The following is a 15,415-nucleotide window of genomic DNA, read 5'->3' as shown; positions in this document are numbered from 1 at the left end:
CATGAAATGACAGAGGAAAAAAAACACATGTAGAAAAACTTTACACTTTTGAAGCAAGGGACTAAAGATTCCATGAGGATGGAGGGAGGCCTTCAGCCCATAGCACTGTTTGAGTAAAGAGCTTTTGCCTTTGTTGCAGCTGACCACTAATGTGAGCGCAGAAGCTCAAAAGCAGATTATTTATCCCATTACCATTTAAAGACACACAGCACCTACTCTTTGTACCTCTATCTCCCAGCAGTTTAGTTGTCCAAGGTTCTTGTGTCTACCTCTAGTTAGACAGGAGCCCATCTCTGCCAAGACAGGTTAATACCTATACTGCTATGACAGGGGACAAAAAGAATTAGCAAATACAAAATGATACTTGTCCAAGAAATTCTTAGCACTCACTTCAGCAGCACCTTAATGAAATTACTGGAATATAACAACAGCAAACTGGAGGACAGACAACATGGTATTCTTCCAACAAACAGAAACACCACTGCCCCAATCTTCTGCCAATGGAAAACACCCCTTCCTTTGTAATTGACTTTGTGTTGAGCTTAGGCTTTGCTCAAAGCAGAGCATTAGTGCTACTCAGCTCAGAGAAATGTGAGCATTTATTTTTTTCTCTGCACTCCTTTCCTGAAGGCATTGCCCTGGAATAAATTTAGATAAATGAGGAGTACCAGCAGATACCACAAGAGATCAAACATTTATTTAATCATAAAAGTCCAGCAGATAAAACTATATACAATAATCCATGCATACTGCCCAATTCACAAACATTTAAAACCTATTTAAAACAGTCTGCACGACAGTTGGACAGCAGGGCAGAGTTTCATTCAGTGAGGGACATAGTCATGTTTATATTTTGGATGCTGCTTGTAGCCCACTCTCTCCCCAGCAATAAGGCTCTGGATCACCCACTCTTGTGAGACAACAGGCAGCCGTAAAGCTTCTGCGCACTTCAAGATACCAGCTGGGCAGGAAAAATCAGTCACCAACACATCATAAACACCCAAAGCAATATCTGTACAGGAGGAAAGATAGGCATCTGTCAGGTGAAGAAAGAGGATTCTGCTCTGCAACAGAACATCACAGATGCATGGAATGCTACATTTGTCTTGAGAGAGACCTTAAAGCTCATCTCATCCCACCCTCTGCTGGGAATGGGGACACCTTCCACTGGACCAGGTTGCTTCAAGCCCCATCCAACCTGGCAGATGAGTGTGTTTCACCACTATGAATCATTCCTAAGCACTGAATTCTCATTGTAAAAGTTAAGACACACCTACAGCAACTCTGCACCTCACAAGAAAATATTCCTTTTAGTCCAGATAGAAATTAGGTGAAAACCAGCAGTATAGGCATGACCCTGAGTCCTGACCTCAGGCTGTGAGTGCTAGGGCCTACATCACATATGGAAAGACAGCCAAGTTCAGAGGGACAAGGGAAGCACAATTTGAGACACCAATAGAAGGTCCAGGAGCAACTCTCGCCTATTTCCCCTTTTCCACATAGGCTGGCAGCTGATGGCTTGTGTTCTGAATTGCTGCTTCAACTCCTCTGCAAGATAGGCCTCCTAGATGTAAACTATACATAGATTACATTTGAGTAGCGAGCATCTGCCGTTTGCCTTCCTTTCTGCTTACAGACAACCTTGTATATCATCCCACATGGTTTTAAGCCATACTAAAGACCACAGTGGCATATGATTCCCTGAGAAACTGGTCAATGAGTACCTTTGTTATGAGCATTTGAGTAATGCTGTTTAACAGACACTGCTCCCCCTGTCATGAGAATTTCAGACCACAGATCCAGGAAGTTCTCTTGCTGATCTGACACCAAGAGAACCTTCAGGTTATGGAATGGGTTTTCTCGTGGGTGCCTGTAAAGAGAAATGCAGACAAGTAAGAATATCAAGTAGTCTAGTCACCTGATATGCTCCCTTATATGTATTTTGAATATCTTGCATACCCACTCTCTTACCACCCTCCCCGAAGTACTTTGAGTGACTATCCTTTGTTTATAGAGAGTAACACAGAGCTAAACAGTGTTGGTGGGGTGTGTGCACAGCAGCCTATATCCAAAGTTAAGCTGAACTCTTCCCTAATCCTAAACCAACTTTTTTGTGCACATCCAAACTGCTTCCACTTTGACAGGGCTGAGCAGGAAGACATCAGTCTCCTGCCCAAAAGCCTACAGCTACTTACAAACCTGTGTCTGCCCCTCAGCTTGCCTAAGCAGTCTGACCTCTGTCATCGCAGAACAGACTTGCTGGATTAGACTCCATAGCAAATGCAGAAGCTAGCTTCAAAATGTATCAAGGGAAAAGGAAATTAACATAGTACTGCTCTTCTTCATCCATTTCTGAGCTTTTAAAGAAATTAGCCGAGGGTGTGGGAAGCCTTGACTGAATTGTGTCTTCCTCATGAGAAGACTGACGCCTTCCTTACTTCTAAGGAGACTCTGTTTTTTGTGTATATGGCACCCAAATGTACCTTGGCACTAGAGGTCATTGTAAATTCAGGGAAAGAGATGGAAGTGCTGTTCCTATATGGAAGGGAAAGTTTAGGGAGCAGTACTCGAGTCACCTTCAGTATTTGTAGTTAGCTCAAGAGCCTCCCAAGTGTAACAGTTCTTTCCAAGAGTCTGTAGACTCAGGTCATGGTTATTTGTCACTCACCACTCTAGCAATTTTTGCTCCTGGAGGCTATACCCAGCTGGCAAAAGGTAATTCCGATAATTTTGAAGCTGGTTAGCATGACAGCTATCATGGACCCAGACATGAGACACACAAGGGATCCCTCTGGCAAGGCACAGCAAGTATTTCCTAGTTCGACAATGCTGATCCGCAATTAAAAGACACTGGTATGCCGCATTACACTTCAGGGGAGAAAAGAAGGCATGTAAACAGGAGAGCCTGCAAAATACTTGCAACCCCCCCCCAAATTATCCTGCTGCTAAACAGTTTAAAGAAGAAAGCAACTGAAACCCTGATTTTCACAGCCATATTATGTGAAAAGTGAATTAGATAAAGGTAGCACTGATTTCAGAATCTGTTTAATAATATGCTACTCCAAGCTCTGAAGTTTGCAGGCAAAAACTCTGCCTAGTAGTTTTTGTATCATAGGTCTCTTCCAGTTCAGACAAAAGAGATGATTTTCCTTTTAGTCTGAGACTCAGTAAGTCACTAGACAAGATTGCTTCCTCAAGCAAGATGTTCCAAAAACAATTTACCCTCTTCATTAAAAAAACAAACAAACAAACCAAACCAAAAAAAAAAAACCACCACACCACACAACAGTAAAAGCCACACTAAATTACAGCAGTTGTCCAAGTAGGTTTGGTAAGTGAAGAGCTCTACCTCTAAGTGTTCCAAGACAAACACCTGTGGTGGGTCCACATCTGGAGTACTTCATCCACTCCCACATTCTGCATTATACCAAAACCACCAGACATGCTGGAGCAGGTCCAGGCAAGGACACTAACAAGCCTGGGCATTGGAGCACCTGACATACCAGAAGAGGCTGAGAGCGCTAAACTCGTTAAAGATCAAAAAGGGAAGTCTCGGGTGGTCTTTTTAATGCATATTCGTGACTGATATGAGAGTGTACCAAAGAGCAGCCAGACTCTTCTCAGTGTTATCCACTCAAAGGACAAGAAGCAACAGTTACAAACTGAAATACAAGAAATTCCTGCGTTTTTTCCTAATTGGATCAAGCTGCCCAGAGAGGTTCTGGTGTTTCCATCCTTGGCGATACTCAAAACACAACTGGACAAGGACCTAAGCAATCTGCTCTATTTGAACCCACTTTCAGCATAGCTGTCGGACAGCATAAACTATAGAAATTCCTTCTAATCTCAACTATTCTGTGACTGTTGTTCTAGATTAATAAGTCAACCCTTACCTGGGTTTCATTGAAGTCTTCCAGGATATAGCCAGCTCCTGCTCGCAGCTGTTGTGCTATGTAATGTTTATCATACGGAGTCATCTCTAAAAAATCTACAGCAGAAAGTTCAATTTTTGACTATAATCTATCTGCTTATGTTCCTACACCTCAGTCTACAAAGCCCTCATCCCTTCCAGTAAGGGATCCCAGCCATTCTCCCAAGAATATCTAGAGAAAATCATTGAAAGAGTCATCTAGAGAATATCATTGAAAGAGTCAAAAAAAAAAAAAAAAAAAAAAAAAAAAAAAAAAGGGGGGCGGAGTGCAGCAGAAAGGGCAGCACACCACTAGCCAGATGAGCACCTTGAACACCTTGTCACTTCTTTGACTGCATGAAATATGACTCCAGCAAAGGCTAACTGGAGCAATCCATACATTCTTTCAAGTCCTATGCTTGCCAGCACTATCCCTCATCTCTCAAAACCTTTCTTCTAAAATATACTATTCAGACACTGCTGATCTCACTAATTTTCACACCCTCCTTAGCTTGCTGAACAGGCCTAAGATCATCATTGAGGTCTGTCACATCTTAGGCCGCAAGTTGGCTAAGTCAGAGACTGTCTCATAGGTCCTTTCTGCAAAGGATTGAAGAGCAAAAGGGTAAACAAGTACTCATGCAAATGTCTGATCAGACAGTGTGCGGCATTTTTCCTAAAGACATAGCAATTTCACTTGAAAATGCAATGGGTAAGATTTGCCTCACCTTCTTCCTCCTCGCTGCTCCCAGTGGGACCATCTGATGGCCTCTGGTGATTGACCAATTTGTCACTTGGTGTTGCCATGGTGAGAAGAAAGGCATAGCCCAAAAAGAGGGTCTTATTGTGGGGCAAGGGTCCATGGTCACCCTCCAGTACTGGGGGATCTGCAGCATCTACACCTTCACAGGTGCTTACAAACTCTCCACCTCTCACAGCCCCTGTAGAGAGACAGAAGCACCGTAAGTCTTCTAACATACATCTTACCTGGGGAATCTGTTCAACTCAGATATTTTACTGCAGGAGAAGAGAGGCAGGATTGTGCTAGGAGTACACTAGGGTAGGTAGGGATCTTTTATTCTTTTAGTGGCAAAGAATCTTCAAATCAGAACATGAAGGACTAATGGGACAAGTTTTCAAGCCTTATCAACATTCTGAAACAACACTGACTGTTGTGAAGGGTCCCTGTAACAGCTTTCAGGACTGACTAAAGAGATAAGAAAGGAGAGAGACAAATCACATCATTAAAGTCAAAACATTTCTAAAAGGCAGAACGGAAAAGATGGCAAGTAAGTACTCAGACTATGCTAAAAATATCTCTGGCTGCTGAATGCATCCAGGGAGAATCAGTCTCAAACCATACTGAGCAAAAAAGAAGGAATCTCATCTACTTTTTAGTTATGGAAAATAGAAAGATCAACTACAGAAAAAGCAGTGAGGAAAAAACTAGATGAATGCAAATTCTCACCAGGCTTTATCATTGCTGACTTGCGGCCACGTTTAGCTGGGGATCGTTCATCTTCAGAAGCAATAAGTTTCCTTTTCCCAGAGAGTGAGACTGGTGGGACACGTGGACTCTCCTGCCCTTTACGAGTGGGAGTTGTGCTGCTGCTGGAAGTGCTGGGAGAGCCAAGGTTACGTCGCTTTCTCTTCCCCTCCACCAGATTATCTGTAATACAATATGCAGGGATTAGTCATGGGCTGTCAACAAAGTCTACAAGTTTTCACCCTACCTATCTGTACACAAGTGGCTGAGCTCAATAGTACCTAGAAGATACACACCACTATCCTCTGACAGGGGAAAGCAAGAAAAGACTATATCTTTCTTCTCAAGCCCTGTACTCTGCTTGCCTATTTTTCTCCTAGTACTGCTGGGACTTTGTATCAAAGCAGCCATCCACCAAGTGTATATAAGTCCAGCAAGCATCACTGTCCTTGAAGCAGACCACCTTCCACAAGCCAGTCAATACCACTAGGTCTCTGATGCCAAACAATAAAAGGATCTCAAAGAACCCACTCTAAGGTATCAAAAGCATCACTGAATACCCAGAAACATTTTAACACTGACAATTCTGATCAGGTACTAGTTACCTCAAAGGCACAAGACATAGAACAGCAGTCAGCAGCTCAATAGCACCCTTCCTTACCAAGACTGATGTCAGCTGCTTTGGTCAGGGGGGTGACAGGTTCATAAGGACCTAGCCCAAACTGCTCCCGGAGCTTATTTCCTTGTTCCAGAGACAGGATAACAGCCTTTCGTTTGTACCACTTCCTCTGGCCTTCTTTTTCAATGCAGTAGTATAGTTCTCCAGACTCTTTCCGGTGTCCCTTCACCACACCTGACAAGACACCAAGTAACAGCTGCTAGCCAACCATACCCAGGCTTCTCATCCTCCCAGAGCAAGCACCCATTTCCTACTACATTCAGCAACTCAGAAAATCAAGGATGAAACTCAAGCACTGCTCTTACCTGCACTGAAGTACTCATCCTCAGAGAGTGCAGTCACCTCTGTCTCCAGTGGGATAGGATCACAGAGCAAAATATCTTTTCCTAGCACATCACACTCATACCCATCATCAAAGAGCAGCTTGTACTTTCCAGCTCCAACATCTCGGGTAATCATCCCAGAATAAAAGTACCCATTTGAGGACCACTTTGCTACAACTCTGAGGCCCACAAAGCTGCTCCCAGTGGATGAGTCTGCACAGTCCAAAGGACCAGTCACCACTTGTAAAGGGATTTCTGGAGAGTCACTTCGACGTAAGGCACAGAAAGCAGAAGTGTCAGATTTCTCTCCTCCCTCTGGCAGGCGAACTGAACGAGTAAATGATTTCTCCTCAGGTGATGCTGTAGTTGAGAGATCCTCCATACCTGGCAGTCCAGCTAAATCTCTGTAGAAAAAAGCAGACCCAGATAGGGGAGGAAAAAAAACAAAAAGACAAAAAGCATTCCCAGAAGGATCTGAAAAAACAATTACTAAATATAAAATATTCAGGTGAGGTGCTTGCAGCTGCTACATGGTATCACTAAAAACTAACTTCTGAAATACTCAGTACTCCTTTTCCTCTAGGACATTAAGACAGAAGGTCCCCATTCTCTTTCTTTCAATTAATTTATTACAGTCTTCTTTTTCCAGGGTACCTTGTTCCTGTAGTTCGAGATGGTGGGCGTCCTCTTCTTCCTCGTCCACGAAGTGTCACAGGTGCCCTGCCAACCGGACGAGTGCCAGGCATAGAGTCCTCCTCTTCCTCACAAGGCAGTGCACCTGTCTGGCTAACTCTGAGTGGCGATGCAGGCTGCCCAGCTCCTTTCCTAGGGCTAGAGAATTTATGAGTTAACTGTTTTGAGAAGACAAGCCAGCTCACTAGGATCCTCCTATTTTCTTGATCATATCACAGTTTGTCTCTTTGCCGCAAAAATGCAAAGCAATACCTCACAAGGAAACAAGCTACTTCTTTAGGAAGAACAGATGCAAAAGCAAATACTATCTCCTTATTTCTGTTCATCAAGCCAGATCTTTCTCAGAAAACTTTTGATTTAGGTCTACCCTGCTTCACACTCACAAGCCAGATGCTCATTTCTGCAAAACATCTCTTCCTCTTTTCCCAGGACTCTGCACTTACCTCAGTTTTCCTAAGACACCTCTGCCAATGGGTAAAGCAAATTCTCCAGTTTCTGTCGCACACACTTTCCCTTTGACAGCTCCAATTCCTCGCCCTGAGCTGCTGCTGCTGCTGTGCATGGCAGAGTGACCACTGCTTCCTCCACTGGATGTACGGTGAAGACTTGAGGCCTTAGATGAGATGGAGCTGACGTCACCAAGGTCCCCTGAGGTCAGCGATGAGCCCCCTGCAGTTCTAGAGGAGGACATGTCTGTCTCACATTCCTGGCACTCCACTACAGGCTCCTCAGATTCCTTAAAAGAAACAAACAGGTTTGTCTAAGATGATGCAAGTGCTAGATGCTTTACAACACCAGTCCATGTGCAGTCCAAAGTGCAGACAAGCTGGGACCACATTCGTGAAGCTGATGACAGAAACACAGATTTCAGTCGGAGCTAATCCATGGCAGACAGTGCATCTCTCACTACAGGCCTGCAGCTGCTCTATATCAAAAAGTCATATTGAGAACTCAGTCATCAGTACCGAGGAATGCATTCAGTGAAGGTAGCGCAGGGCTGAAAGTGCGAGCTGCATGTTGAGCTCTGGGGGGCGAGAGCCCCAGGCAAAAGGCTGTGGAATCTGGCCACTTGGAGGCACAGCAGGAACAGAAGACCCCCAGCCTTTGCCACACTTTTCCAGCTTAGACTGTAAGGGTATAAAAGCCCAGGGCGCCCTTTGTTCGAAGTCTCTCGGTGGAGGCACTAGCTCAAGCTGTTATTTTGTTATTTAGTTATTGCAACAAGATTAAATTATTTTAAGGATCCAGATATCTGAGACTCTGCCATGGAAAACCTTGTGTCCAGACAGTGAGGAAACCTGATACAATTGTGTGAGAGTGGGGTGTGTAGGGACTCAAGCAGGGCACCCATCAGCTCACTGGAGCTGTCCACCGTGAAGAGGCCTCAGACCCAGCTCAGGTGGTTCAGTTGTGACTGCCGGAGTGGCTCCTGGATGGTCGGACAGGGAAGTTTCCATAGCAACAGGGCAAAGCTTGGCTTGGTATCCAACTGGTCTGGCTCGGAATAATTCCCACCCTTCCAGAGTGTAAGACTGCAACAAATACATGAGACACTAGGAGTCTTTGGTCGCTTATAATCTAAGATCAGTTTCAGACGGCTTGTCATCTGGAGTTATTAAAGCTTTATGGATATAAAAACATGCATCTACAAAATAGTGATATCCAGTGTTGGTAGATAAAGTTGAAATGGTTATATGATTGCGATTACCCAAACTACGTAAGCATATTTCAGGACACTTAATTCCTCATTTTTATGTTACAATAAGGAATTTCATGTGTAGCATCAGTTGTAAAAGTATTGAACTAGTTAATCTTTTGTGTCATTACTCACTGTGACTACACAGCACAAGACTCTCAGGTTATTTACCTTTATAGAATAGCAGTCACATTTTATTGCTAGCAGGCTGATGTGATTACTGTGCCCATCAAATCAGCATTTCTCAGCTATCTTTCGTGATTCTCTAAAGACTCTCCAATTAATGAATGTACATACTACAAGTATGTACATACACTACACAAGTGTACTAATAAAAGGCTGATTTGCTCTTCAGTTTTAAGTTGATTTTTGAAGACCTCTTACAGAATCTGGTACACAGGACTCCAAAGATTCTGGTTAAAAATTACATTAAACTGTGAAACAGGGTAAACTATCTTACATAGTTCAGTTTTACAGGCAGAAGTGATTATTGCTTCCTAATCCAATTTCTGCTCATTTTGAAATATCTCTGTTCTGCCAAAACTCCAAGACTTTTAAAATAATTGGATGCACATAGTTAAGTCTTTTGTTGAGTTCTTTGGGAATTGAATGTCTTCAGAACACATGGCATGAAATGTACCAGCATCAAAACCACAGCTTTTGCCATTCATTAAATGGCCTGTAAGTTCACTCATGAAGAAAGCCCTGTCATCACAGCAAACAGATTTCTTCATTCAACTTGTTTTCTGCAGGCATAACACATTCTCACTTTAACTACTTCTATTTTTCAGCGAAAATCTCATTCCATTTAACCATGAAAACAGGAATTTACCTCAACTACCTTTCTTTCCACCTCTGCACCATTGTTGTAGTAAACATCTGTTATAACACGCGTAACAACAGTGCGCACTTCTCGAATGGTTCGCACGTGGCGATGCTGAATGCGGCCTTTGGGTGGATGAAGAAAGTTAAATTCCTCCTCTCCCTGCAATAAAGAGGATACAGTAAAAACAAAACAGACCACAACAAAAAACAAACTATTTCTGACTAGGGCTACCTCTGCAGTACAGTTTCTTCATACCATGTTAAAGTACAGGGATAGGGAACCTTTAAGCATCTTGTTACAAATTAATGCAACAACACAAGAAACCCTAAACAAAGGAGAACTGAACCCATTTTGCTGACAAGTAGAGGAAGAAAAATCACAGCAGTCCAAGAAGGAAACAGCAAACTTGTTTAGTGTGGCTTCTGATACTCTTTGAGTACTCTTTGATATCACATCAATCTTGCACTGCCTTTTTACGGCCCTGTTAATCTCCTCTTTCCCACAGGATACATTAATCTTAAATCAGGTTTAGTAAAAAAATAATTTTTCTAGTCTTTCTGTTGATAAAAAAAATATACAAACTCTAACAGCCAATCAGTGCGGGTTTTTGAGTCTGCAGTACTTTCCGAAATACTAATTTGTAGTTATTCATCTTGTTAGAATGTTTCTCTGGAGTAGTTCTCCCTTAATGTGATTATCCATTGACATCAGATGGAATGAGAGAACAAGCCATCAGAAGTTGGTTGATGCAAAACAGAAAGCATCAAACCCTTCACTCAAAATTTCATGCAACTCCTATCTCCAGCCAATAAAAAGTGAAAAAAATTTTACAGTGTTAATTATATCTGCACCCAAAAAAACCACCCAACCCCAAATAAAAACAATCAACCAACCAATTAAAACTTGTCACATTTTTCCAGAAAATATATATGGAGACATTTACTTCCCAAATTTATGCTGCCCAGTGAGTATTGCTACCTTAGCAGTTGGTTCAGGACAACTTGTGACATTAACACTATAAAGTGGTCCTTGGTCTTTTTTCAACAGAGAACCAACTGTTAATGAACTTACTGGCTGAAGGGATACTTTACTGTCCTAAAGCAGTTATTACAGGCAGCCCTCATCCCACCTGACTGTGCAAAGAGTCCATGTCATCTCCAGAGGTGTTGACAAGCTTCTCCCCACTCTCGTCGGTTTGAATATTCACATCTTGTTGCCCAGGTCTTTGCCCAGACATACTGGTTCCCATTTCCACCTGTCTACAGATTTCTTCTGTTTGTGTTGCTGTTGTAACAGTTGTTGGGGTAAAAAGACAGTCTGCTGTAGTTTGGATCCCTTTATTCTTGATGTTTTCCCACTTCTCTTGACTTTGATCAATATTAACAGCCTTACTTTGTTTTCTCTGCATTCTTCTCCCGTCTTCTGCCTGAGTGCTTACAACATCAGTCTCCATAGAGTCGCCATCCTCTGCACCAGAAGACTGTTGATGGCAGTCCTGCTGCATCCTCTGAGGAATTAAGATCTGTCCATGACTGTCATCTGCCTTCTGTTGCTGGTACTGCCCATCACTGGGATTTGTATGTAATTTAGTATCTTCTTGTGTGCCAGGAAAAATGAACAGATCCCCCCTGCAAACCAGTTACACACAGATCAAAACTATTGATTAAGAAAACAAGACAACCAATATGCTGCCACTCAAGTAAAAGCAGTTTAAAAAAAAAACAAAAACCACCTTGGCAGTCACTCAGTTGCTTCTTACAGCTGCACAGAACTCAGAGTTCAAATAATAAAAAATAAAATAATAATAAAAAGTGATACACAGGGTAGTATAACATGGCTGACACTGTATAGAACTAAGTGCTTTTTGAAATACATTTCTTGCTACACTCCACATTAGGGACCAACTACACAACTTTCCAGAAGCATGCCTTCGAGACTGAAGTTACTTCAGACTGCTCCAGTGCTTGATTGGCTTGAAACTGATAATCAGATGTAGCAAGAAGACCCAGCAGCATAAACACAAATGCCATCTAATGTTTTCATTAGAATTTGTCTGCTCTGCTCTAAGTACTGCCTCTGCCAGGTACTATATGGGACACTATACTGAGTCCAACTAGAAGTATGTATGTGGCTTCCCTTGGGTACTTGAGGATTTTGAGGAGTGACTGTCTTCCCTTCTGGCTGTGCCTCACACAGTGCTGGAACTCTGTATTCATTGTAGTCTTTAATGTAACTGTTGAAACTTAGGTTACTCTTTCTGTATAGACCAAGACCTCACTGTCCCATCTAAAGATAGAATGGAAAACACTGAAGAAGCAGATTTCTACTTCTAGTTCTCCAGGCGGCACCCTCATCACCATAACAGCAGCAACAACAAACAAACAAAACTGGTCAGAAGATCTTAGAAGAAGAGACAGAAAAGGTATTTAAACAGCCTTAAATATGATCTCAATTTTCTCAGACCCAAGACTTCACTGAAACATATCAGTCTTCTGGAATCATATGGCTGCTCAGTCGAAAGGTAAGCCTGATAGTCATATGAGACACAAACATACAGATTTAGTATACTTACCCATTCTCCCCAGCCTTCTAAGTCACCCAAAGAAAATGGCTTAGTGCAATTTCTTTGATGTAGAAAATGCACATATGGATATAAATCCAACCAGGACTGGCAGGCAAAGACTGTGAGGAGTTACCTAAATGGAGAAGTGGAAAGACTGTGACGTCTGGCCTCATCCTCTCGACGAACTTCACAGACACGACTAAACACAGATGATGCTCTCTGGGAGCTAGCAGGGCAGATATAAAACAAACAAACAAACAAACAAAAATCCATCAGGAAGTGAGAAAAACCCTCATACAGCAAAACAAGAATTCTCTAGATCCTTATGAAAACAACAAAGAGTATTGAGTTTGTTGACCTACACAGCCACAGAATGAGTGAGATGATCTGTCTCAAAGATCAAGAAAGAAGCTGCAATTGCACAAGCATTTCTGCAGACACCCTAACAGCCAAGAGCAATGGAACAATTCCAGAAAACGTCGTGTGGAAAACTGCAGCACCATCAGGAGTTTCAGCATCTACTGCCTCTGGTACCCACCAGGAGATGCAGTTAGACCCTTTATGGCTTACTTCTCAGGAATTTCATGACACCACAAAAATACTGGGAATGAGTCATAAAGCATACCCTGAGAGTTCATGTTCATCCCATACCTACAATGGTAACCCATCCTCAACCAGTGAGAAATGACTACCACTCAGCACTGAGGCATGATTACCATCTAGGAAGCAAGCCTGTAACAAGAGATACTGAGTTTATTCCTAAGTCTTCTCAGTACTTCAAACCACTATGCTTCACTTGGATAACTACAGGTCACTCTCTTCCTACTGAGATTCCTCTTAGTACTTACAAACATTACTTCCAGCAAGGTAAATCAAGCAATGCTAGACACTACATGTGAGGCAAGATAGATACATACAGATCAAAAGACCAAGGGAATAACTCAATGTTTCGGTTAATATGTTAACCTCTGATTTCTGTATATCCATGAACTGATTATGTTTCTATCAGCTTTATACCAAAAAGACCATTCTCTTTCAGGACTTCTCAGTGTTTCTTTCCAGAAAATTGCACCAGAAAAGAAATTTTTAAAAAATTTTGAAATTTTAGAGATGGATAAGGCAGACTTGCATTCTGGACTGTACAAGACATGAATTTCTGGCTTTGACTACAATCAAACTGAGGCAAAATGCTGACATTAGTAGAAAACACAAAGCCCGTAATGAACAAACAGGTGCGGTTCCCACTTAGCCTATGTAATTAAAACCTGCTGCAAGAGCTAAGGAGTTAATATCATGTCTGCTACTAAAATGTTCCTTGCTTCTGTGTCTCCTTCTAATTCTTTTCCCATGCCCTTGATGATGCGTAGAAAAAGGATCTACCCAGACCTTTGTATTAAATCTGCCCAGCAAGAAGCCCAGTTACCTGGCAGCAGCCTCAGCAGCAGCAGAGGATCCATCTTTCCTGTCACTGGCTGCAGGCTCTGAAACAAGGAAGGGAAGAATGATTTTGGCATCATCTAAAAAGACTCTCCTGACCTTTCCCAGCTCCATACATTCAGTGAAGAGAGGCTGAGTAACACTGGACATGGGGTTCCCCGTCCAACTTCTCAGAATAGACCTAAGTTTCTACAAGTTTTAGACTATTAGACTGAATGCCACTGTTCTGATTAAAATCCAGTTGAACTTTTTTTGTCCAGATTAAGGACAGATCCAGAGGAATCAACAAAGATGATGAGAGGACTGGAGAATCCCTTCTACACAGACAGGCTGAGAAAGCTGGGCTTCTTCATTCTGGAGAAGAAAAGGCTCCAGAGATACCTCACTGTGGCCTTTCAATAAAGGGGGCTTATTTAAAAAAAAAAAAATAAAAGGGAGAGAGACTTCTTCTATGGGCAGATAGTAATAGGACAAGGGGAAACAGTTTTAAATTAAGAGACAAGAGATTAGATTAGACATTAGGAAGAAATTCTTCCCTGTGAGGGTGGTGATGCACTTTCACGTGCTGCCTGGAGAAGCTGTGGCTGCCCCAACTCTGGAACTGTCCAAGGCCAGGCTGGATGGAGATAGGAACAACCTGGCCTAGTGGAAGGTGCCCCTGCCCATGGCAGGGGGTGTTTGGACTAGATGGTCTCTAAGGTCCCTTCCAACCCAAACCATTCTATGATTGTATTTTCTTTTATGCATACATATATAAATATTTTTTTTTCCCCCTCCCAACACAATTAAACTTCACTTCCTGTTCTGTGTACCACTGCCCCTATACATCAGAATTTGTAGTCTGCTGGAAATACCTTTCCTCACAACAGAGGCCTCTCCTCTTACTTCATCCTTGCTTAGAGCATTGCAGAAACAGAGAAACAAATTTAAGTGACACTGCCCAAAAAGAAAAATGAGAAAAATTACAGGAACTCAGAGAGTGTCTTGGCAAAAGCCACAGAGAGGTTTTGAGTTAGGGCTGAGATCCAGTAGGACCTATACCCTTCAGGTTTCATCCTCTTACTTTCCAAGCTGAATGGCAAGGACTCCTCACTCCCATCATTCACAGGGGTAACAGGGTTCATTCGCAACGAAAGTTTTGCCTCTGACTCAGGAATCACACCAGACTCTCCTTTCTCACACACTTCTGACACGTCTGCTGATACCACTGCACTTTCCACGGTGACATTGTTCGTCCCCATTGTGCCCTCTGCTGTAACATCACTGGTTGCTATAGTGCTGTCTGGGCAAGTATCATCCACTGAAAACATAAAAACAAAAACAAGAAAAAAGAAGTAGCTACTGTCATTCAAATTGCTGCGGTTGAGGTCCTAGTTTTAGTTTGAAGACCTTCACCACCTGAATTATTAGTAATGCCACAGGTAGTGGAAATTCCTTTCAAGAGATCTGAGGTACGAAAGTTCTGTAGCAGAGGTACTACCCTCAGTTTGTGACAGAATAATTTACTACTACCCAAGCAGAACAGACCTCTGTTCATCTAGCACTTGCAGGGTGCTGTTTCGTGAACCTAGCAGAGAAAGTCCTGATAAAAGATGATGAATACTGGAAGCAATCTTCTTGTAGTCTAAGCTCTTTTGCTACTCAGAAGGCTCTTTTACATTCTTTGATGGAGTTGTACGCAGGACCACTGTGAGTGCAAGGAAGACATGCTCCATTATCACCCTGTACTCAGGGAGCAAACACCTTCGCCAGAGACTGAGAAAACACGACAAGGAAACTGTGAGGAAAGGATAAGCCCTCCC

At 42.5% G+C, this 15,415-nt stretch overlaps 1 protein-coding gene across 4 annotated transcripts in view; it reads right to left on the bottom strand.

The window, feature by feature from the left end:
* Positions 1 to 675: 675 nt before the first annotated feature.
* The window catches only part of TP53BP1 (tumor protein p53 binding protein 1), a 26,766-nt gene continuing 12,026 nt past the window's right edge, over positions 676 to 15,415 (bottom strand). For 3 of the 4 annotated variants that reach the window (XM_040077051.1, XM_040077053.1, XM_040077052.1), the window contains 15 exons: positions 14,677 to 14,913; positions 13,600 to 13,657; positions 12,310 to 12,402; positions 10,743 to 11,241; positions 9,620 to 9,772; positions 7,535 to 7,827; positions 7,053 to 7,229; positions 6,381 to 6,802; positions 6,058 to 6,249; positions 5,379 to 5,579; positions 4,639 to 4,851; positions 3,894 to 3,988; positions 2,669 to 2,868; positions 1,725 to 1,870; positions 676 to 1,012 (listed from right to left, as the gene is read on the bottom strand). In XM_040077051.1, coding sequence (XP_039932985.1) covers positions 825 to 1,012; positions 1,725 to 1,870; positions 2,669 to 2,868; positions 3,894 to 3,988; positions 4,639 to 4,851; positions 5,379 to 5,579; positions 6,058 to 6,249; positions 6,381 to 6,802; positions 7,053 to 7,229; positions 7,535 to 7,827; positions 9,620 to 9,772; positions 10,743 to 11,241; positions 12,310 to 12,402; positions 13,600 to 13,657; positions 14,677 to 14,913 — 3,167 coding nt within the window. In that variant the 3' untranslated portion in view covers positions 676 to 824. The remainder of the gene's footprint in view (positions 1,013 to 1,724; positions 1,871 to 2,668; positions 2,869 to 3,893; positions 3,989 to 4,638; positions 4,852 to 5,378; positions 5,580 to 6,057; positions 6,250 to 6,380; positions 6,803 to 7,052; positions 7,230 to 7,534; positions 7,828 to 9,619; positions 9,773 to 10,742; positions 11,242 to 12,309; positions 12,403 to 13,599; positions 13,658 to 14,676; positions 14,914 to 15,415) is intronic. The other variant, XM_040077054.1, reaches the window with a different exon arrangement.

The sequence above is a fragment of the Hirundo rustica genome, chromosome 13 (genome assembly GCF_015227805.2).
Source record: "Hirundo rustica isolate bHirRus1 chromosome 13, bHirRus1.pri.v3, whole genome shotgun sequence".
Classification (NCBI taxonomy): domain Eukaryota; kingdom Metazoa; phylum Chordata; class Aves; order Passeriformes; family Hirundinidae; genus Hirundo; species Hirundo rustica.
Note: the sequence above shows the minus strand (reverse complement) of the source record. Positions and strands in the feature narration are given on the sequence as shown.